This window comes from Leucopleurus acutus, assembly GCF_964270905.1.
Source record: "Leucopleurus acutus genome assembly, chromosome: 16".
Classification (NCBI taxonomy): Eukaryota; Metazoa; Chordata; class Mammalia; order Artiodactyla; family Delphinidae; genus Leucopleurus; species Leucopleurus acutus.
The window spans coordinates 71,716,392-71,739,379 of NC_139158.1; the positions used below are offsets into that span (position 1 = coordinate 71,716,392).

At 51.0% G+C, this 22,988-nt stretch overlaps 1 protein-coding gene across 1 annotated transcript in view; it reads right to left on the minus strand.

The window, feature by feature from the left end:
• Positions 1-3,462: 3,462 nt before the first annotated feature.
• The window catches only part of JPH2 (junctophilin 2), a gene marked incomplete at both ends in the record, with an annotated part of 57,419 nt that continues 37,893 nt past the window's right edge, over positions 3,463-22,988 (minus strand). Inside the window, 3 exons of the mRNA XM_082857648.1 lie at positions 3,463-3,543; positions 4,195-4,901; positions 5,944-6,062. Coding sequence (XP_082713774.1) covers positions 3,463-3,543; positions 4,195-4,901; positions 5,944-6,062 — 907 coding nt within the window. The remainder of the gene's footprint in view (positions 3,544-4,194; positions 4,902-5,943; positions 6,063-22,988) is intronic.

The window sequence follows — 22,988 nt, forward strand, 5'->3', positions numbered from 1 at the left end:
AACCCAGGGTCTGCCTTAGAAGGTCTGTGGCCTTTGGGGCATCCCTCCAGAACTGAAGCCCTTCAGCCACCCCTCAGGAGGTATTATGGGAACTGTAAGAGAGAGACAGGGCCTGGACCAGCATGACCCAGGGTCCCGGGCCTCTCTTCTCCTTCAGCCAGTCCCTCGTCCTGAGCCCACAAGCAGACACTGCAGCCCAGCCAGAGCCTGTGAGCAGATGCAAGTTTATTATGGCACAGACGGCAGCTTCCTGAACCCTCACCCCAAACACCAGCCCCCAAACAAGGCCCCGGGAGGGAGCTCTGGCAGCCAAAGGCTTATCCCTGGCCCCGAGCCAGACCAGAAACCCTCGACAGTGACCTCAGAGCCGAGGCCTGGAGGCCGTCAGCCCTGAGCAGTGCCCCCAGCCCATCCCCCTCATTCCCTAGCTGTCCAGAAAAGCCCACACACAGAGGCAGAGCCCTTGGAGGATGGGAGAACCCACGGGCTCCTCTCCGCGGAAATGCAGTCCAAGGTTCCAACCACGCCTCGAGACCCCAGCGGTGCTTGAAACAGCAAGTGTGAAGCTGGAGGGAAGGTTCCCAAGTATTGAGGGAGGAGGGGAAAGCCGACCCCATCAGAAGCAAACTCCAGGTCAAAGAGCTGCCCCGGAGAGGCCAGACCACAACGCCCCAGCCCCCAGGGGGCAGACAAACAAAGACGAGCAACTGCCCCCTCCAGCTCTGCTTAGGTGCCGCGGCCGCATCCTTTCCCCCGGCTCAGCTTGGAGGGGCCTGGAAGACCTGCCCTCCATCCTCCCCGGGGCAGAGGCCACAGCCCTCAGCCTCCCCCCAGCTGCAGCCAACACCAAGGCCCAGAAGGAGCAGCGTGGTACAAAACATCTGTTAAGGGGCTACATGCAAATACCATCTTCTGCCAAGCAAGCCGAGGGGCTTATTATCACAGACTGTGCCCAGTGGGAGGCCCAGACTTGCTCCCCTCTCCCTGGGGAACGCTGGCTGACAAGCACCTGTCTTCACACCTGCCCGAGAGTCAGCCCCGGTGAAATCTGCCTGGGCTTCCATGCTCACGCTTCCCCGAGCCTGCGGTGGCCCCTGGGAGCGGAAGCGGACAAATCAACTCACGGGGCATCCCCGGAGCTTTGCACCAGCCCCACGGCTCCTGCAGGGCGACCCCTTCTCCCCCTCAGCATCCTGGAAGCCCCACATGCAATGCCAGCCCCAGGCTCAGGTGCACTCAGAGACAGGGCCATCCTCACCACCCCTTAGCCCTTCTCCCCACCCCCACCCCCTGGCCACCTGCTCAGTGGCTTCCCAGCCAAAGGCCCCAATTCCTCCCGTCTCTCCCTCTTCTACTGGTCCAGAGGGAAGCTAACTGGACCAGTGGGAGGAGACAGAAGCACTGTATCCTGGGATATTCAAATGGAACATGTCCATTTCCTCTACTGTCACCCAGAACATCTGTAAGCAAGGGACAGAGTGTGGGCGGGGTCCGGACTGCGATGGGAAGGGCCACTTGGCTGTCGGAGCGTCTCCCTCGCTGGCCCACCGCAAGGATCTTGTCATTCCCTCCACTTGCCCGAGAGGCTTCAGCCCAGCAGCCAGAGGATGAAAGAAAGCAGGGAGGGTAGAAAGAAGGCGACTGGGATTTTAACATCCTGGTCTGGTGACTTCTCCCAAAATACAGAAAAGCCCGGGGAGGGGGTGACCCAGGGGTGAGGCGAGGGAGTGGATGAGGATGGGGGACGGAGCAGATCAGGGTGCTCAAGACCAAGGCTCTGCCTTCAGGGCTTTCCCTGCCACTGGGCAGAGAGCTCCCGGAGGGTGCCCGGCCCTTTCTCTCCCTCTGGGCACCGCCTGCGTCGGGCATGGGCGCCACGGGAAACCTCCTTAAATGTCTGTGGTGTGGATGCGAGCTGGACCCCCGGCATCCAGGTCCAGAGTCCAGTCCTCCTCGGCTGCCCTGCGGGGCACTGCAGAAAGATGGGTCCACGCGTCCTCAGCAGGAACTCCTGGCTCTGCAAAGATACAGCAAGAGGGTCAGGCGAGGGAAGGAGGGAGCGGGGAGAAGGGCAGGGAGGCTGAGGCTCAGCCAGGCTCCAGGCAGGGTTCAAGCCTCAGGCCTGATGCTCTCTGGGGCAACATCTCCATCACCACCACCAGCCCCGCCTCCCCAAGCCCCCAGGGCAGCCTTGCCCCTTGGCTCTGACTCAGTGGGACCAGATACAAGTCCCGGAGGCCTCCCCTGGCCCTTGCAAGGCCCCCCGCTGGATGCTGCCTCTGCCTATTTGCTGTCTCTGCCTGTTCCCTTTACCTGGGACACTCTTCCCTTTCTTCCTCCTCCCCCACTGCCATCTGGCTCGCCCCTCTCCATCCTTCAGTTCAGGAAGTTGGCAGTCCCCACCGCAATCATTCCCAGATCCCCTATGAGACATGGACCCTGCCTAGCTCAGCATCCACCCGCACGCCAGCACCTACCAGGCTAATATTGTCATTGGCTATTTACCCGGTGACAGGACAAGGATTCCTTCTCCTTCTCCTCTGGGACTGAGTAGGAACCTCCAGCCCACACTAAGCTAGGATCAAGGGAGGGGGTCTCTGGTGGAGCGGTGGAGCGCAAGAGGCAGAAACTCTGTTAGCATCACCAAGTACAGGAATTATAGTGTAAAGGCTGGTCCCGGCAGGAGAAAGATTTTATTTGCCTTGTAGATATTTCACCCTGAGACCAACCAGGGCCTTTTCCCTTCACCCCAGCCCAGCCCACTTCCTTTTCCCCCCAGATCTTACCCAGCCCCTGAGCTCCATCACAGGGAGAAAACCAATTGATGGAACCAACTGACTGACAGCAGGGTCTCAGGAAGAGAGGACTGAGGGCGGGGGCGGGGGGTGGGCAGGTAGAGGGTGGGAGCAAGAGAGAATTGGAGGACAGAGAGAAGAGGACCCGGCCATGCCAGGTGGCCTCAGTCTAGACCTGTGGAGGTCTGGGGGGATGGAGTCAAGAACGGTTTTGCTTGACCTTTAAACTGCAAGACTTTCATATAATGAGCTGTAAGTTAAAGGTTTACTCTCATGTTCACCCCCTTTCTTAGGGCAGGAGTGAGTCCCTGCTGAATCCTTAGATCCCAGCGAGCAGGTGCTCAGTAAACTGTGCTTAAATTAATGATGTGTTGGTGAATGACTGAATGAATGAAGGCCCCAGTGCTCACCTGACAGAGATCCGGTGCTCTGCGAATGTTGAGCTAATGAGGGGGTGTATGTGTGTGTGTGTCTGTGTGAGGGTGTGTGTGTGTGTATTGTGTACTGGGAAGAGATGATCTCTCAAATCCACACTCTAGGTCCCTGCCTCTGCTGGGGGACGGGCCTCAGTTAACCACAGGATGGTCCGCTCGGCAGGCAGCTGGCCCTTACTCTCCTCCCCCAGGGGCTCCCATCCCCTCCTCCCAGCCGCACCTGGTGGATGAGGTCAGGTCAGGAGGTGAACGAAGAGGATGGCCAGGCCAATGTTAAGCAGAATCACCATGCAGATGAGGACGGTGTTGGGGACCTGGGAACAGTGGAGAGAGGCTGCCTGAGTCCCCGGGAGAGCACACCCCCACCCTCTTGCTCACTGCTGTGCCCAGCACCGGGACACACCATCAGCGCTGGAAGGATTCTTGGAAATAACCTAACTGCTCAGGGTCCTGAGAGGGGCAAGAACGTATCCCAGATCACACAGTGGGCAGAGCTGGGCCTGGAACCCAAGAACACGGCCTTCCCCACTGCTAATTCCTCTGGGGCCACAGCTGTCAGTCCCCCAGAGCCCAGCTTCAGTCTTTGGCGCTGCAGTTCCTAGCTCCCAGCCTCCTATAGCAAGCCCAGAGGTCCAGGACCCAGGACCCCCACTGGGCCCCTTGCTGCTACACCTTGCAGCTGAGGCTGGGAGCCTGATGGACAGGGGCATCCCACCCCAGCCGCTTAGGACTCCCAGCCACCTCCTTCTCCAAAGAACTGCCCAGACAGCAGGCACAAAGGCCAGCCCCCTGCCCCAAGGTGGGGGGCTGTGTTGCATAACCGTGGATCAGGCTGCACTTAACTAAGGCCACATCCCGCCTGCCCTGTCCTGCGCCATCACCCTCGCCACCCGGCCATCTGCCCCCGAATCCCACCCCCAGCTCCCCCACGCCTGGGGAACCCGACTTCCCACCGACAGCCTCACCTCCTCCACCTCCACCTCCGCCGCCGTCGCCGCCTCCTTCCGAGCCTTCTTCTTGGCCCCGGCCTTGGTCAGCCGGGCCTCCGTCTTGCGGGCCTTGGCCTTGGGCTCGGCCTTGGGGACGATGGGCTTGGGTTCCAGCTTGGCGGGGCTCTCGGGCGCGGAGCCTCGGGGCGGGGCCGCCGTGCCGGGGGCGGCCGGAGACGGGGGCGCCGAGTCGGCCGCGGGGACCTCGGGCTCGGGCTCGTCCTCGAAGGGCGGCGGCGCGGGCGGCGCGGTGCGCACGGCGTAGCTGTGGTAGCCCTGGTAGAGCGCCACCTCGGGCTCCTGCGACCGCACGGACGGCGCCTGCAGCGCCTCGATGGCTATGCGCTCGCTGGCGGGACGCGCGGGGCTGCGACGGCCAGCGGCCTCGGACGGCGTGACCGGCCGGCTGCCCTCGCCGCCGGGCTCGCCGTTCCAGGCGCCCGAGCTCAGCAGGCCGTCCTTGGACGCCGCGGCCGGCCGGGGCCGCTTGGGCTGAGGGGGCGTCCCGGCCGGCGACGGGGGGCCACCCTCGGGCGCAGGGGTCTCGCGCTCGTGCAGCTCCGGGCTCTCGCGGGGCCGCTCCGAGAGGCCTGCGGCGCCAGGGCCCCGGTGGGGGGAATCCAGCAGGCTCTCCGAGTTCTCCAGGATCTCCTGGAGCAGCCGGCGCTTCTGATACTCCGGACCTGCCGGGACCACACGGGGAGGCTGCATTCGAACCCCGGTCCCAGCACTGGATGACCCAGGGCAAGCCGCTCTGAGTCTCATTTATGTACTCAGCCAGCCTTAACCTACGGCCACCAAGTGCCAAGTACTGTTTTAAGCAATTCCCCAATACTAACTCATTTAATCATTTTAATAACCCTATGCGGTGTATGCTATTAGCCTCCATTGTTCAGATGAAGAAAAGGAGGCTCAAGAGAGGTAAAAATCACTTGCCCAGAGTCACTCCGCTGACCAAGGGCAGAGCCAGGACTGGCACTCAGGCTAGTCTGGCTCCAGAGTTTATGCTCTGTATGGTCACACTGGTCTCTTTCCATTCTCTTATCTGAAAAACGGGCCCAATCATACCTATTTCATAAATACTAACGGAAGGATTAATCGGGTGAAAAAAAAAATGCCTGTAATATGCTGAGCTCAGTGCCTGGCACGTGGTGACAGCTGTTGCTATGACCACCCAAGGGCGGAGGCAGCCAGCCAGGGTCGCTCTTCCTTGGACCAGCAGGGGGCGCACTGTGATGGGAAGCGGCTTAGCCTCCCAGGCACAGATCTGCGCTCCGCGGTCTTCCATCTAGTCTCCCTTTGGTCTTCCGGCCGCAGCCAGAATGTTTAGAAAATACAAATCTAATCGTGCCACTCACCTTACAACCCTCAGTGCAGGCAGCACCAGTCTCCCACCCTGATGGGCTCCCACCGCTCTACCCAAATGCAAAGTCTGTATCAGAGCCAGGGGGTCCTCCTTACTCTGCAGCCCCATTTCCCAGAGAGAAGAGACGGGCTGGAGTGGGGGGAGCCTCTGATACCCCGCCACAATCTCAGCATGAGTCCCCTTGTGCCATGCTTGCACCCATCCCATGCTTGCACCACGCTCCACAGATTCTGGAACTCAAAGGCATGCGTGGACCCACTTGAGCATCTCAGCTTTCCAACAAGCAAAGAAAAGGTGTCCACCCCCCCCAGGACCTCCCCCTACCCCGTCCTGCCCCTCCCCTCCCTGGTTGGCCCTACCTGGCTGGTAGAAGTCTGGAGCCAGTTCCCTGGCCAAAGTGCGGGCAATGTTGGACTCTTGGTTGGCAGCCAGGGCAGCCTGTTCTGCTGCCTCAGCTTTGGCCTTGGCGTGACTTGTCCTAAGGAGACAACATGGTGGAGACTCAGGATCCCTCCAGAGAACTAGTCCTCTGCCCTTCCTCCCCAACCCACAAAGAGACACTCTGGACAGAATTTTCATTCACTCCAGTTGTCAATGAATATTTATTGAGCCCTGTGGTCCAGACTGCTGTGCATTCCCCAGACCACTTCCTCTTCATTCTGGACACACAGATGGACTACATTTCCCAGCCTCCCCTGCAGTTAGGTGTGGTCAGGTGACTGGCCAAAGCATTGTGGGAAGACAGGATTATGCCATTTCCAGACCTGGCCCACAGAAACCCCCCCTGTAATCCTCTTCATCCTCTCTTTTCCCCCTGTTGCTGGTAAAATGCAGAGGCCAAGGCCCAGAACAGGGAATTTAACCTCATTTGTGTCACAGATCTTCCTGTCATCTGGTGACACCGCTGGACCCCTTCTTGGAATGTTTTTAAATGCACAAATTACACAGGATTACAAAGGGATGCAATTATATTGACACACTGTTACCAAAATATTTAAAGGGACAAATTTGTAATATAATAATGTATATTCTTCTTTATTAACACTTTAAACAAAATATCTAGCAGGTCTATTAACTACCATAATTTAAAAGTATAGATTAACATAAAGAATATTTCAAGGATACGTGCAACAACAGTAATGTGACATGAAAATATATGTGATTTCCATTAGTGACAAAGTCAGAGATACTGCTAATACTACTGTTGATTTATTGCCAACTTCCATAATTGAAGAAAATACTAAATTTCAGTTAGAGGTTAGTAAAAATAAAGATGTATGGGATCAGGCTGAAGCTGGACTCCAGGTAAGACCACATCCCTGCTTGGCTACTTCCCTGTCTGATTCTGTGTCTCTCACTCCCCCTGGAGCTGCTGTGAAAACTACTGAGAGGCAACACATAAAAGTGTTTAGCCCGGGATGGGGCTTAGTGATGATGATGATGGTGACGATGGTGGTGATGGGGGTGGTGGAGAAGGAGAAGGAGGAAGATGACATTTGTGACGTCAAAATCCAGTGTGGAGCCAACAAGGAACCTACTGTAGAGCACAGGGAACTATACTCAGTATTTTGTAATAACCTATAAGGGAAAAGAATCTGGAAAAGAATCTATATATATATAATATGTATATACATACCTAGATATATGAATATATATACACATACATATATATACGTATAACTGAATCGCTGTGCTGTACACCTGAAACTTACATGATATTGTAAATCAACTATACTTTAAAAAATTTTAAAACCGAGTGTGGTACATGCATATCCCCAGACTCTTATTTGCCTGTACATGGGTATGTGTGATTCAAAGATCTAAATTTTCAGAGACACTTCCCTGGAAACCTGAAACCCCAGGTTGGGGGAGGAGGGAAAGGGCTGGGCAAACCCTCAAACTGCAAAAATGTCCTTTTTTGGTAACGTGAGCTGGATGAGGCTTGTTTCCCGGTGCCCTGGGAAGCTGTGTTGCAGGACTCCTCAGGCCAGAATGGCAGCCTCCACACTGAGCCCTGGAAGACTCTGGGGGATCAACGGTGGACCCTCCAGGGCAGCCAGAACAGGGGTCAGAGGGGAGTGGCCACACAGCCCAAGGCAATAAGGGCTGCTGGGTTTAAAGGAAGCACGCTCCTCTGTCCACATCCATCAATCTGACCAGCTGAATACCTTATTAGCTCCCCACGCAAAATGCTTCTGATTTCAGGAATAGCTCCCCAGCTCCCCAGCCTTCAAGCCAGGAATCCCAGCGTCTCCCACACCCCCCTTCCTCATCTTTCAATATTCACAGACAACAACCACCAACTCCTGTCTCTCCTGCTCCCCCTATAGCTCTTGAATCTGCCCATTCTCCTTCCTTCTATCACTCCTCCTGCAAGGTCCCCCACTCCCATCTGTAGCCTCCCTGCCTCCAGGCTCGCTTCCTACAACCAATTACATGCAGCTTGCTTAACCCATACATCTCCTGGCCTCACCTCTTGCTGAAAATCTTTGCAAGCCTTCCTATTGTGCTGAAAATAAAGTCCAAACTACTTAGGGTGGCCTTCAAGGCTCTCCAAATTCTCGGCCCGAGGAAGCCTTGATGGGGTATATCTGGCAGCTTACCAGGGCAGGCTGAACTGCTGTGGTCCAAAGGCTATCTTCTGGTCCAGTGGCACTCACAGTGTGGTCCATTCACCAACCCCCCAGCCCCTCATCATCCAGGCACTTGTTGAAAATGCAGCTTTGGGGGCTCCACCCCAGATCTATTGAATTAGAATTTCTTAGGAGGAGCCCAGGAATCTGTATTTTATAAACCTCCAGCTGCTTCCACTGCTCATTAAAATTTGAGAAGCATGCACTAGTCAGACAGAGAGAAAATCCAGTCTTCTCTTGGGCAGTTCCCGGCCTGCTCAACCCCCCAGGAGCCTTGAGTGGCTCTCTTCAAGCACCAGGATCCCTCCCTGAGTCCAGGTCCTGCTAGGGAAGCGCAGGAACCATTTCTTTTCCTATGACCACTTTGATGTTTCTTGGGGAGGGTCTCGTAGGATGGCTCTGCCCCTAATGGGGAGAAGGGAAGGAGAGTAACTGGGGCACAGGGTGGGGCAGGGATCAGTCACCCTTCTTGATTTCAACAGATTTTCTTTCGTCAGCAGGGTTAAAAATAGGGCTGGTGGTGGTTCAGGGATGGGGCAGGGCAATAACCCAGTGGAAGCACGTCTGAGAGTATCCAGCCCCACCCCTGACTCCTTTGCCCACCCCAGACCCCTAACCGCCCCATTAGATCTGGCCTTGTTGCCCAGGTGTCTCCATCAGGCCACCGATGGCTTCATTGGGCCAAAGGGAGACACCCACAGGATGTACCCCTGACTCCTTTGCTCCGGTTGTTCTCCCCTCTGGAATGTTCCTTCTCAGTCCTTCCACCTCCCAGCCTTAAAGGGCCAGCTCAAGACCCACTTCAACAACCAGATTCATTCATTTCATACAACTTAATGGCGTGCCTACAATGTGCTGGGCACTATTCTGGGCACTGTGACTACAACAGCAAACCCAGTATCCGAAAATCCCTTGTAGAGCTCACATTCTACTGCAGGGGTCAGCAAGTCAGGGCAACAGGCCAGATTTAGCCCGCTGCCTCTGTCCCACCTGTGAGCTAATGACGCTCTTTATATTTTTACAGGTGTGGGAAAAAACCCAAAAGAGTAATTTTAGGACATGAAAATTATATGGCATTGAGATTTGCGTCCATATCAAGTTTTATTGGAACAGAGCCACACCCATTTGTTTACTATTATCTAGGGTTAAGTAGTTGCCACCGAAGGCCGTGACCTGCAAGGCCAAAAGTATTTACCGTCTGGTGCTTTACAGGAAAAGTTTGCCCACCTCTGTTCTAATGCATCCACTCAACAACGGTCTCTTCTACTACTCTGATTAATAATATTCATCTGTTATTGGTTGAGCACTTTGTGCCCAGCTCTGTGCTATGGCCACAATTACACATGTGACTTCAGTGAGGTGAAGACACTTTCTCAAGGTCACACAGCTAGAAAGTACACCTGTCCAAGCTCTTCCCCATTACACTGAGCCGCGGCCTTCCTGGCACTAACTAACTGGGCCAGGTGTTCCACGTGCTGGGACCAGGGATGGGGCAAAATCAGACCCAGCAGCCGCCTGAGGAGCTCACAGCTTAATGCAGCCCTGCCAGGTCAACTACGCCACATCTCTGAAAATCAGTGGATGGACAGGGGCGCAGAGCAAAGCCTTCAACTGCATGGGGGTGTGGCTAAGAGGGGGCAGCTCTGGCTAGGTTGTCTGGGGTCAGGTCTTGGCTCTGCTCCTTATACCCTTGGGCAAGTCTGAGCCCCCTGAGCCTCAGTCTCCTCATCTGTAAAATGGGGATAATAACAGCACTTGCCTCAGAGAAACAGTATAAGGAGTAAATGAATAAACAGTCATATGGCCCTTAGAACAGTAGCCAGGACACAGAAAGTGCTATCTAGGTGCTTGTTAATAAAATATATAAGAAGCACAGTTGTTTTTAGACGACTGAAACAAAAAACCTGAATGTACTTAATGTCACTGATTTGTTCACTTAAAAATTTTTCAGAAATCCATCAGAACAAGGAGCCCATGGTAGGTTTGGAGGACAGAGGCAGATAATCAGAGCCTCCAACTCAGGCCGCTGCCAGCCTCTCTGAAGCTGCAGAGGTGGTTGATAAGGGCAGTGCAGCCAAGTCTTCCTGAGGGGATGCTTCAGATGCCACCGCCCTGTCTTCTCCCAAAACAGCCCCTCGCCCCTAGCTCTGGCTGGCTGTAGCCGTTTCCCCCCAGAACAATCATGGTCAGAGTAAACTCGAGGAGGAACCACAGGTGGGATGTCCAGCCACCTGCCCAGATAGCTCCCTGGGAGAAAGTTCCCCTGCCCTCCAACAAGGATGTAGACAAGGGTCCAGTCTTGCCTGGACTGCATTCATTTGGCAAACATGTGCTAAGCCCTGCTGGGAAACTCTTCACCAGAGGGATTAAGGGTACAAGTTCACGTCCATCATATTCTGGGTACCTGACCTTTGCTCTCTGGCCTCAGTTTCCTCAACTGCGAAATGGGGTTAATAACATTTAACTCACAAAATTACTGGGAGCCTGAAATAAGATTGCACAAAAGTGCTTAGCATAAACTGAGCACTTAACAAATATTAGCTATCATTCTTGTTACCGTTTTTGTGATTATTATAATGATGTTTACCAGCAATTCCCTTCCAAAATGCTAAGGACTGCCAAAAAATTGGGATTTAAATATGCATTTGCAGAAGGATATGTCATGAAAACATTGCTTCAAGGTTCACCCACGTTGTAGCATAAATAATACTTCATTCCTTTCTATTGCCAAATAATGGTCCACTGGGTGGATAAACCATATTTAGTTTATCTGTTCAACAGCTGATGGACATTTGGGTTGTTTCCACCTTTTGGTTACTATGAATAATGCTTCTATGGATATTCATGTAGAAGTTTTTGGGTGGATGTATGTTTGCATTTCTCTTGGGTATATGCCTAGGAGTGGAATTGCTGGGTCATGTGATAAGTCTTTTTAACCTTTTGAGGAACTGCCAGACTGGTTCTGAATTGAGTGCAACATTTTACCTTCTTCCAATAACATATGAGGATTCCAATTTCTCCACTCCTTGTCAACACTTACTATTATCCATTTTTAAATTTTAGTCACACTAGTGGTTTGTGAGGTGCATTTCATCGTGGTTTTGATTTGCATTTCCCTGATGGCTAATGATGTTGAGTGTGTTTTTATGTGCTTAATGACCATTTATGAATCTTCTTAGGAGAAATGTTTATTTAGATTCTTTGCCTGTTTTCAATTTTTTTGTCTTATTATTGAATTGTAAAAGTTCTTTATATATTCTAGATACAAGTCCCTTATCAAATATATGATTTGAAAATATTTTTCCCATTCTGTTGTCTTTTCACTTTCTTGATGGTGTCCTTTGAAGCACAGAAGTCTTTAAGTTTAATGATGTCCAATTTATCTATTTTTCTTTTGTTGCCTGTGCTTTTGGTGTCATATCTAAGAAAGCTTTGCCTAGCTCAACGTCCGAAGATTTACTACTATATTTTATCCCCAGGGTTTTATAGTTTATTTCTTACATTTAGATCTAGAAACATTACTTCTAATAAGAAAAAATGGGAAATAAACTAAGGGTTCGTACCTCCCTAGGAGATAGGCACCACAACCATTTTACAGATGAAGAAACTGAGGCACAGAGAGGTTAAGTCACTTGCCCATTATTATTATAATGAACATTAAGCCAGACATGGCCCCTGCTCTGGAAGGATGTAGAGTCTGGTCAGAGATAAGACAAGGTGAAAAGTTTTGAGAACAAACAGAAGGCTACAGGGCAGGAGAAAGCCCATGTGGTGGGTTACATGTTCATAATTTGTATTTTGTTATTTTTATATTATATATTATAAATATATAAAATATGTAGTAAAAATAATATGGTTTCATCATCAAAAAAATTGGAAAATAAGCAGATGTTTTTGAAAAAAGAAAAATTGCTGTTAATATTTTGGTATTTTGAGGTGGTTAAGAACACTGTTTTTGACTGTGGGTGGCTTACATAGTTCTCTGTACTTTGATTTTTTTCCATCTGTAAAATGGGGCTATGAATAGCCCCTGCCTCATAGAGTTGTTGGGATTTTAGAGTGAATATACATAAGGCATTTAGAACAGGACGTGGCACATAGAAAGCGCTATGCAAGTGTTTGAAAATTTTAGAAAGTGAATTTGTTTTAGCTGAAGTGGAGGGGCATGGGTTTTGAGTCTAGGGGGCTGTGCCCCCCTTCAGGCCCTAGGTAGGACCTCCTGACCTTGGTAGCCCAGCCTGAAATCCCCAGGCCATGGCGGTGACCTGTTCCAGATCATGTTTTACAGAAACCTTCCTCCCCTTCTTGAAAAAGAGCCGCCAGCCCAGCTGGGGAGGGGGCTCACACTCACCACGTGTGGGTGGGTGACACCCCTTCCCCGCCTCAGCCTCTAAGGGGGAGGCAAAGTAATGAGCTGCTGTTTACTAACTATGTGCCAGACACCTGATCTTTGTGGTCGGCTGAATAATGGCCCCAGAGATATCCAGGTTCTAATCCCTGGAACCAATGAATGTTACCTTATATGGCAAAAGGGGCTTTGCAGATGTGATTAAATTGAGGATCTTGAGGTGCAGGAATTATCCTGGATTATACAAGCAGGTTCTAAATGTAACCACAAGTGTCCTTATAGGAGGGAGGCAGGGGCAGATGGGACCACAGGAGAGGAGATGATGTGATGTTGGAGCAGAGACTGGAGTGATGCCCTTTGAAGATGCAGATAGGGCCCCAAACCAAGGAGTGGGGGCAGCCACCAGGAAGTTGAAAAGTCAAGGAACTGGATTCTCCTGTCAGCCTCCAGAAGGAACCAGCCCTGTCAACACCCCGACTTTATTAGCCCACGGAGACTGATTTCAGACTTCGGACCTCCAGAACTGTAAGAGAATAAATCTGTGTTGTAAGCCCCCAAGTTTGTGGTAATTTGTTACAGCAGCAACAGGAAATTACAACAACCTCTGTGATCTCATGTCATCCTCAAGACAACCCACTGTACAGGAGAAGAAAGGCAGGCTCAGGAAATTATTTGCCCACGGCTCATAGCTAGTGAGATCCAGAGCCGGCTGGAACATGATTCCAGATCTGTCTGGCATCAGAGCCTTTGCTGACCCACGCATCTGCTGCACACTTCAGTTAAGCCAGAAGAGCCCAGCAGCTGGGACTGGCCACAACCACGCCTCTTCTCCCCGGGGCGTGGGCATCCCTAGCGTTCATCCTGCCTATCATAGAGCCCAGGGCTAGTAGTTACCAGCAGTGATACCCTCAACTTCTCCAAAGAAAGGTTAGTCAGTTGGAACCTGGGAATTGCCTGGCTGTGTGACTAAAGTCTGGCTGTATTTCGGCAGCCAGTGAAGTGACAGGGAGGGGACCTTAGGCCTTGCTCCCGCCGCCGCCCACATAGGACTGGGCCCTGCAGTCCAATCTGGAACCCAGGTCTCAACAGTGAGGCCTTTTCTGGATGAGTTGGCTGCACAGGGAAACTTCCTTTTTAAAAAGTCTACACCAGGGACTTCCCTGGTGGGCCAGTGGTTAAAAATCCTCCTTTCAATGAAGGGGACGCGGTTCGACCCCTGGTCGGGGAGCTAAGATCCCACATGCTGCGGGACAACTAAGCCCATGCAACGCAACTACTGAGCCTGTGCGCACTAGAGAGAAGCCCGTGCGCCACAACTAGAGAGAAGCCCGCGCACTGCAACAAAAGACCCTGCATGCAGCAACGAAGATCCCATGTGCCACAACTAAGACCCGATGCAGCCAAATAAATAAATAAATATTTAAAAGTCTGCGCCAGATTTTAAAATCACATTTTATGAATTATGAAAAGAGTAACAGTAAAGCAACAGCACTGGGAACCCACTGTGCTAAAACGACAGCTATGTTAGCTTTTGAGCCTTCTTTTCTAGCCTTTCCACGTGTACATCTATTTTTTAACAGAGCTGTGAACACAATAAAGAGTCAATTTTGAGGGCCAGTTTTTAAGAGCATGGAATCTGAAGTTATGCTACCCAGGTCTGAAAACCCTGACTCAGACATTAGCTGTGTGACCTGGGAAAATCACTTAACCTCTCTGTGCATCCATTTCTTCTTCTGAAAAGTGAGTGTGGCAGGAAGATTTTTCAGATGCCTCCTGGTATTCATACCCTTATGGGATCCCCTCCCCTTGAGTATGGGCTGAACTCAGTGACAGGCTTCTAACAAAAAGACTATGGCAGCGGTGATAGGATATCCCTTCCATGACTAGTTTACAAAAGATGGTGACTTTGCTCTTGCTAGCAGACTCCTGCTGGCTTTGACGAAGCAAGCTCCCATGTTGGGGAGGCTCACGTGGCAAGGAACTGAAGGCAGCCTCCCGCCAACGTCAGCAAGGAGCTCAGGGCCTCAGTCCAATGGCCCACGAGAAACTGGATCCTGCCAACAGCCATGTGCGTGAGTGTGGAGTGCATCCTTCCCCAGGGGAGCCTTCAGATGGGACCGAAGCCCCGGCCGACACCTTGACTGCAGCCTCATGGGAGACCCTGAGCCAGAGGACACAGCTCAGCCACGTCCTGACACCTGACCCACAGCAACTGCGAGATAAGAAAAATGTGTTGTTTCGTGCTGCTATGTTTGGGGATAATTTTTTAGGCGGTGATAGACAACTATTACAAATTTGGATAATAATAATGCCTACCTCATAGGGTTGTTATGAAATTTAAAGGAATTAATATACAGAAAGGGCTTAGAACAGTGCCTTTTGCACTGAGTGTGCACTAGAGAAGTTTAGCTTTCACTATTATACATTTTTCACTCACATAATTTTTCACGTTTCCATAGTGATGTTTATCACTTCAGATTGCTCAACCATTTTTTCTTTAGAAATTTAACATCTACATATTTTTGTGCTATAGTGCTTCCCCTCCTGGAAATCTGGCCAACTGACATACTCAAATTGTGCAAAATGACACACGTACAAGGGTATTTACTGCAATCCTGTTTGTAATAGCAAAAGATTGGAAATGAAGCCAAGGCAAGAAGTGGGGAAGTAGTTAAGTTATGGTGTAGTCATTTGAAGAACAATTCTTGTTGAGTGCCTACTGTGTGCCAGCACTGTGCTCAGATATTGGCATGTATTATTTCATTGAATCCTCACAGTATTCTCTAAGGTAGACATCACTACCAATTCCCATTTTACAGGTGAGAAAACTAAGGATGAGAAGGTTAGATAAGCCACCCAGCTCACACAGTCAATAAACGGGGAAAGCCAGGAATTCCAGTGTGGTGAACACCAAAATAAGATTAATATTAAATAATTTTTAATATGAATGTTGGAGTTTTCATTAATATTGGTGTCAGACGACCTGGCTTCAAACCTCAGCTCCTCCATGTCCAAGTTGTGTGACCTTTGCCAAGTCATGGAACCTCTCCAAGTCTCAGTTTCACCATCTGTAACTTGGGTTAATAATAGCACTTAGCTGCCCCTAGAATTATTGTGAGGATGAAGTGAACTGTGGCACGTGAAGGGTACACTCATTTGATCGTGACAAGTATTTACCAAGCACCTACCGTGTGCCGGGTCCTGGGCTAGATCTAGGGGTACAGCAGTGAACAGAAGAAACTCACCTCCTAGAACTTACAGACTAGCCTAGCATGCCTCCCTGTGCATAGCGGGAACCCCATCAATGGTAGCTGCTACTTTTGTTACTATTACTTAGAGAGTGATTCTTCGCCCCAAGGGTTGGACTTCCCACCTGGGTCTACTGGGATCGCCCGCAGAGAGCCCACTGACCTGGCTCTGGGTGTGCTCTGCTCCCCGCCTCAGCCCACCCCGCCCACCCGGTGAGCCAGCCGGCCGTGGTATCCCACAAGGCCCAAGTCAGCAGACATCTCCTGTCTAAATAAGGACAAGGCGCACAGGAGAGCTTTCTGTGAGCTGGAGGAATGCTGACAGCTGAGCCCTCCCGGCCCAGCACCCTCCCCAGCCTCCGGCCCCTCCCCAGGTGGTACTCCGCTGGCTGCGGCATTCCAGTTTTTCCCAGAGCAGCCCCCAAGGTCCCTGACACCCCCCTTCACCCCCCAGGCTGCTCTGAAAACCGATAAGGAGCCTTAGGAAGGAATTCCAGGCAGCTCCATCTGCTCCTGGGGGCTGGCACCCCTGCTGCCACACGGGGAGGAAGAAACCGCGGGGAGGGGCCAAGCCCGGCCCCAGCCCTGGAAAATCACATCCCTTGCTTCGAAAAGCATTTCCAGAGATTTTATTTGGCCTCAGGCACTGTGTCAGGTGTGAGGGCCCCAGAGGAGATTCCGACCACGTTGCTGTCTTCCTCTATCCCCAAACCATGTCACAGCAGTCACGACTGAGACAAGTCCATGGCTCCTGGTGGGGTGGGAAGGGGGAGACACATCTAGCCCAGAGCACGGGCTCAGGGGAGACCTCTTAGAGAAGTTCTTGCTGAGGCAGTGGCTGAACGGGGCAGCTCTGGCACCAGATGACTGGGGTTCCCATCCTAGCCCTGCTTCTTCCTAGCTGTGTGACCTTGAGCAAGTTACTTTACAGTTCTGTGCCTCCGTTTCCCCATCTGTGAAATGGGAGAATAACAGCACCAACCTCACAGAGTTGGGAGAACTAAATGCGTGGGCATTTGCAAAGTGCTTAGAGCAGTAAGGGCAGGGGGTGGGGGGTCACGTCCTCAGGATTTGTTTAGGGTGACCGGAGAGCTTATCATTCAAACCAGGGCACCTGAGGGTGAAAGGGGGTCTGTTTATAATTATACCCAGCATGATCCAGGGCGATCTCAGGCACACGAGGCAACGTGGTCATCCCAGCTTTGACCACAACTAAGGTGCCAGCTGTCACCGACAGCGACTGTCTGTCACCTTTGTGAGCCAGCCCTGCAAGAGATGAACACCATACTCAACACACAGCAGGTGCACACGAGAGCTGCTGAGGTTCTGTTTCCAACAGATCTGACTTTCAGATTTCCCAGGAAGAAAAAATTACCCTTACGATGAAGACATGTAAAAACGAGACATGAGCTAGAGTCCAAGGAAAAAATTAAGGATTTCAATGCATTAGTTAAGAGATACTTATTGAGCTCTTTATGTGGGTCCATGCCTAGGCCCCAGGGTGGTGGGGTGAAGGGGGAGGGGAAAGAGGTGTCATAAGGAAGCAAAATAAAGAAGTAAAGGATTCCATGCCTGGTGACCAACCATGGTCGGTCGGGTAACAAGGAAGCATTTGGAGACAAGATTCAAGATAGAACAGACACCATCAGGGAGGGGTCAGGTCTTGGGTGGGCCTGAGGGATGTGACAAAGGGAACCGACCAAACGCAGAGCAAAGGCAGAGAGGTGGGCAGGAAGGGGGCCTGGGGCTTGGGAAGGGCCTGTCCTGATGGCTAAGAACCAGGTCTTGGACCAGAATCAAGGGTCCAAGTCCCATCTCCACCCCTCATGCACTGGCTTACCCGTGGCAACTCACACGATCTACTTCGCCTCACTTTCTGCAGCAATAAAATAGAGCAAAGGATACCTTCGCGCTTCAGGGCTGCCCGGAGACCAAATGAGATGCCTGTGAAATTCCGTTCAGTTAATGGCACATTGCAAATGTAGAACGCTACATTTAGAACGCTACATGTAGGACGTACTACAAACGTAGTACGCTCCACAAGGAACAGATTCTTGTCTGTTTTGTTCATTGATGAATTCCCAGCACCAAGAACAGGGCCTGGCCCACAGCAAGTGCTTATTAAAAATTTGCTGAATGAATAAGTGGCAGCCATTATGACTATTATTATCATAATTATTATTCTGAGATAGGCCTGGCTGAGCTGGAGCAGAGGAAAATAAAGGAGCTTTTTACAGATGTGGAAGCAGGCCGAGACAGGTGAAGGGATTTGCCTGAGGTCACACTGCCAACAAGTCACAGAGTGGGATCTGCCTCCGTGGCCTGGCTCTTCAACTCTCCCTCCTCCCATCTTCCCTGCCTGCCTGCCTTCTATAGGCATTCCCTGGGTGCCTACTAAGTGCAGGCATCTGACAACATAACAGGGATATGAAGAAACTTAAAATCAGAGTTCTGGCCATAAGGCGCTTATAGACCAGTAGAGAAAACCTATAGGAAAATAATCTAGTTGGGAAAGTTCAGGCTTTTTAAAATGGGAAACCCAGAAGAAGAACAGACATGGTAAACTTGCCTGCAGAGGAGACCTCTGAGCTACAGCCTGCAGCAAAGCAGGGATGGAGAAATCAAGGCTGATACTAAACATGACTGGAGATGGCCCAGGCGAGCTCTTGACAGGACACGGGTAGCTTGAGATCGGCCACTGTGGCAGTGTCTACACCATGGAAACTGGCAAACTCAAGGAAGCAGGGTTCTTCATCTCCACCCGCCACCCACCAGACCCTCCAAGAGCTGTTGAATCAGCACATCACTTCACAGAACAGACATGAGCTAGAAAAAAGCTAATTGTCTCAGCAGATTCAGATCCTTATGTTTTATCTCCTACCTGGGCAATTTCTCTCCCCTCCCCCTTTGAAACACAGATTACTAGCTTTTTTGACAAAAAGCACTTGAAGTCTGCCATCTCTGATCTCAGGATCTCCCCTCCCTATTTACCACAGGACAATTCTCGGAGTGGGTCTCAGGCGGCATCTGTGGAAACCTGCGCTTTGCTCTGTGAAGGAGTTAGGGGAGCTGAAGGGGACCCCCTCCACGCTGTGCACAGGCATCCTCTCTTCTTCCTGCATGTAGTCCTGGGAAAATGCCAAGTCTTATTTTAAATTCTGAGGCTGTGGGCTTATTTCCATGTCTGTGTGAGCTAGTCAGATGGAGAAGAGAAGAAAGAAGTGAGGAAAGGGTGGTCTGAATAGAGGGAACTGCAGGAACCAAGGCACAAAAAGGTGTTAAAACACACACAGACACACAGACAGATACACACCAAGTGTTTACGAAGCTGAGAAAAGTTTAGCCTGACAATGTCGTGAGTGAATGAAGAATTAGGACGGAGGCAAATGATAAAGAGCCTCGAAGGCCACGCTCACTAAACATTGCTGAGACTAGATAGCAGTTCACCAAACCCCTTTCCTCTGCTTCCTGGGCACACACCCGGACTGTTTCCCAGCCTCCTTTGCAGGAAGGTGTGGCCACGTGACTAGATTCTGGCCAATGGAATGTGAGAAGACATGATGTGCCCTACTTCCTGGCCAATAAGAACCTTCCACTGCCTCTTTGCGGGTGTTTTTCCTTTTCGTTGGCTTGATGCAGAGAGCACTATGATCTTGGAAGCCGTATGTTGAAGATGGCAGAGCCACAAGGTGGAAGGAGCCTGGGTCTCTGAATCATAGCTTGGAGGAGAGCTGCCCGCTGAGAAGGGTACCCATTTTGGATTTTACGTGCGTGAGAAATAAACCTGTGCCTGATCTGTTCTGTGTCTGTGTGTTTAAATGAAGGGATGGACGAGGATGAGGAGAGTAGCAACGGTACTCCTGTGCTCTTCCTCTCCAGTATGGGGGACTCCTGTTCCAATGTTCCACCAGCAAGCTTCAGGCCTGAGGTAAACCGTCTGCCACAGGAGGGGAGAGTGAGAGCAGGACATCTGCTTTCCTTGGACAAGATTCAGGAAGGCACTGTTAGTCTCAATGTCCATCCCGCTTTCGTAAGAGCCCCTCAGGCCCACTAATGAATCAGTCACTGCCGAGCATTTAGTGAGTGCCTACTGTGTATAAGGTCTAAGCTTGGGCTCCTCCCATGCAGAACTCCAAAGTCTAGTTGCCCTTCTAAAGACTGGCTTTCCCTCCCTTTCAGGCTCTGGAAAGAGGGAGAGGAGAAATCTGTCCTTCAGGCCAATGACTCAAAAGCTTACTACTGACAGGACGGAAAATGAAAGGTGGTACCAGGACATTCATCAGATAACATTGTTCCTTTAAGATTCAAAGTCAACCATCCTGATTTCTTCAATGAGAAAGTCTCATTTAATGTTTATATACCTTTAGTGAGTCTTATATTCCATTTTTTTCTAACAGAGAGAGAGCAGAGCAGCAATCAGCCTTGATCTGAGCTTTTAGTAGGCAGCCGCACTGGGGATGGTTTAACGATGTTTTGCTTCACTGTATTTTTCTCTTTTTCTTGTGCGTATGTTTTTCTGGTTTTCGTTTGGTATTGTCTGGTTGTGTTTTTGTTTTTTCCACTAACTTCTCTTTACGTAACACTGCATTTCTATCTATGGTAATGACCTAAAGACGCTTTATAAAAATAAATTTAGGGAATTCCCTGGTGGTCCAGTGGTTAAGACTCGGCGCTTTCACTGCTGTGGGCCCAGGTTCGATCCCTGGTCGGGGAACTAAGATTTTGCAAGCCGCGAGGTGCAGCCAATAAATAAATAAATTTAGGCTTAAGAAAGTTAAGGTTTTTTAAAATAGTAAGGAAATAATAATCCAGAGGGTACATGGCTGTGGCACAGCTCGGGAAGGTACATCAGTGACTGGCATTTGGGAAACGCTGCCTTACCCCACGTGGTCACGCATCTGTGCCTTTGCCCATGCTGGTCCCTCTGCCTGCTCTTCTGTGCTGACCGCACTAGGCTGCCCTGGCCTTGGTCCGGGCTGAAATCATCTCCCAAAGAAGCCGTGGTAACAATGTGCATGTGGCTGGGGTGTGGGAAAGGCCAAGCAAAAAGCCAATTCTGGGTCTCTGTTTTTCCCCAAAACAAGGCAAGGACGGTTCAGTGTCCCAGGACACGGAGACCAACAGAGGGCAGGGACTTGCACAGGATCATTCAGCACGTCGGGGCAGCCTTCTCACCCTCCTACAATGTGGATGGGAAGATAAGAAGGGACAACCACTACAGAGAGACTTTGACCACTAATTGCACTTGGGGGAATTTATTCTACAGATATACTGATCCATGGGTGAAATAATGAATGTACAGCTTTATCTCACATGGCAAAGTTCTGGAAACTACCTAAACAATCATGTGCAACAACAGGGGCCTGATTAAATAAATGATGATTCAGCTATACAATGGAATACTATGTGGGAGTTAAAACGGATAAAGTTCTTTGGGCTTCCCTGGTGGCGCAGTGGTTGAGAGTCCGCCTGCCAATGCAGGGGCCGCGGGTTCGTGCCCCGGTCCGGGAAGATCCCACATGCCACGGAGCAGCTGGGCCCATGAGCCATGGCCGCTGAGCCTGCGCGTCTGGAGCCTGTGCTCCGCAACGGGAGAGGCCACAACAGTGAGAGGCCTGCGTACTGCCAAAAAAAAAAAAAACGGATAAAGTTCTTTATTTGGAAAGATCTGGAAAACTCTCTGATATATACACACAGCAAAGAGAAAAAAGCAAGGTTCAGGTGAATATGTATAATATGCTACCTTTGGTGGCAGATAGAGGAAAACAGGAATCTCTGCATTTGCTTACATTAGGTGGAACCACGCGAAATTGCTGTTTTGTAGGTCAAATATTAAGTTTCACCTTAATATAAGCATAAAGTAACTCTGGAAGGAAAAGAAAAAACTGCAGGTAACAGTTGACCAGGGGTGGAGGTGGCAACCAGAGGGCAACAGGGAAAGAAGATAAACTTCACATTTTTGTCTAACTGTGAGGACCTTTTAAAAATGTAAAGGAAGAACTAATGAGGGCTGCTGGTCCCTATTTCCACCCCAGCTGGGGTGCCCAGGGAAAAACTATCTATGCCTGGGCCCTACAGGCGTGGGGGGCTGCCCGGGTGAACCTCTGACCAATTCTCACCGAAAGGACCCACCTGTGGCATTTCTGACCCTACCTGGTGGGTCAGAGCTCAGAGGACCCTGTCCTTGGCCAGGCTTCTGGCAAGCTACCTCAAGTCCTGTGGGGTTACGGGGCTGGCAGTGGGCTGCCGTGACCTTGGGGTAATACCCCCTTCCCAGATAGGGTGGCGCGGAGCCGGGGCTGATGGGGCGAGCGCATGGGCGGTAATGTGATAGCCCTCACGAGGGATGTGCTTGGCCAAAGGTGGCTTTAGAGACGGATCCTCACTGCAGCCCCTCCCTCCTCTCTGTGGTCCCACTCTACACCCCTCTGGAGACGAGAGGAGACAGGCTCTCCCTGGGGTGACTGCTGGGACAATGGAAACACCTAGGGGACCCGGCAGAGAGCTCCCACCGTCTGCGGTCTCTGGTTCCTCATTCATCAACACTGGAAGGAATCACTGAAGCAAGAGGAAGCATAGTTATAATAATAAAAATGACAACTGCCACTACTGAGTGATGGCTGTGTGCCAGGCACTGTGGCTAGTACTTGACGGGACTATCTCATCTTACCCTCACAACACCCTCACCAGTAAGTACTCTATTAATTTCCACCATATTCCACAGTTGGGGAAACTGAGGCTCAGGGAAGTGACCTGTTGAAAGAAACAGTGTTATATGACCCTAAAACCCATGCTCTCGATCACTAAATGATGTCTGTGCCTCTGTTTCTCCACCTGGAAAATGGAGAAAGTGATGAGATTTGAAAACAGGGGCTGAGGAAAGGGGCTGGAGACGTTTAGGCCAGTGAAGACTCTCAGAGGCACTAAGATCACAATCTTTACATCTCCGCAGGGACGTCCAGGGCAGGCATTGCTAACCGCTCACGAAATATCCATTCTCTCCTTCTTTCCTCCTAACAGAAGCCTACTCTTGTTCAGGGAAGGCCATGTGACCCACTGTGGAGAAGGAGATGTCGCATTCCGACCTCTGCCCTGGATGTGGAGGTGAAGCTAGGGGCGCTGTGACCACCTTTGAGGACAAGGACAGAAACTACATTCTAAGCAGAGCAGGAGGG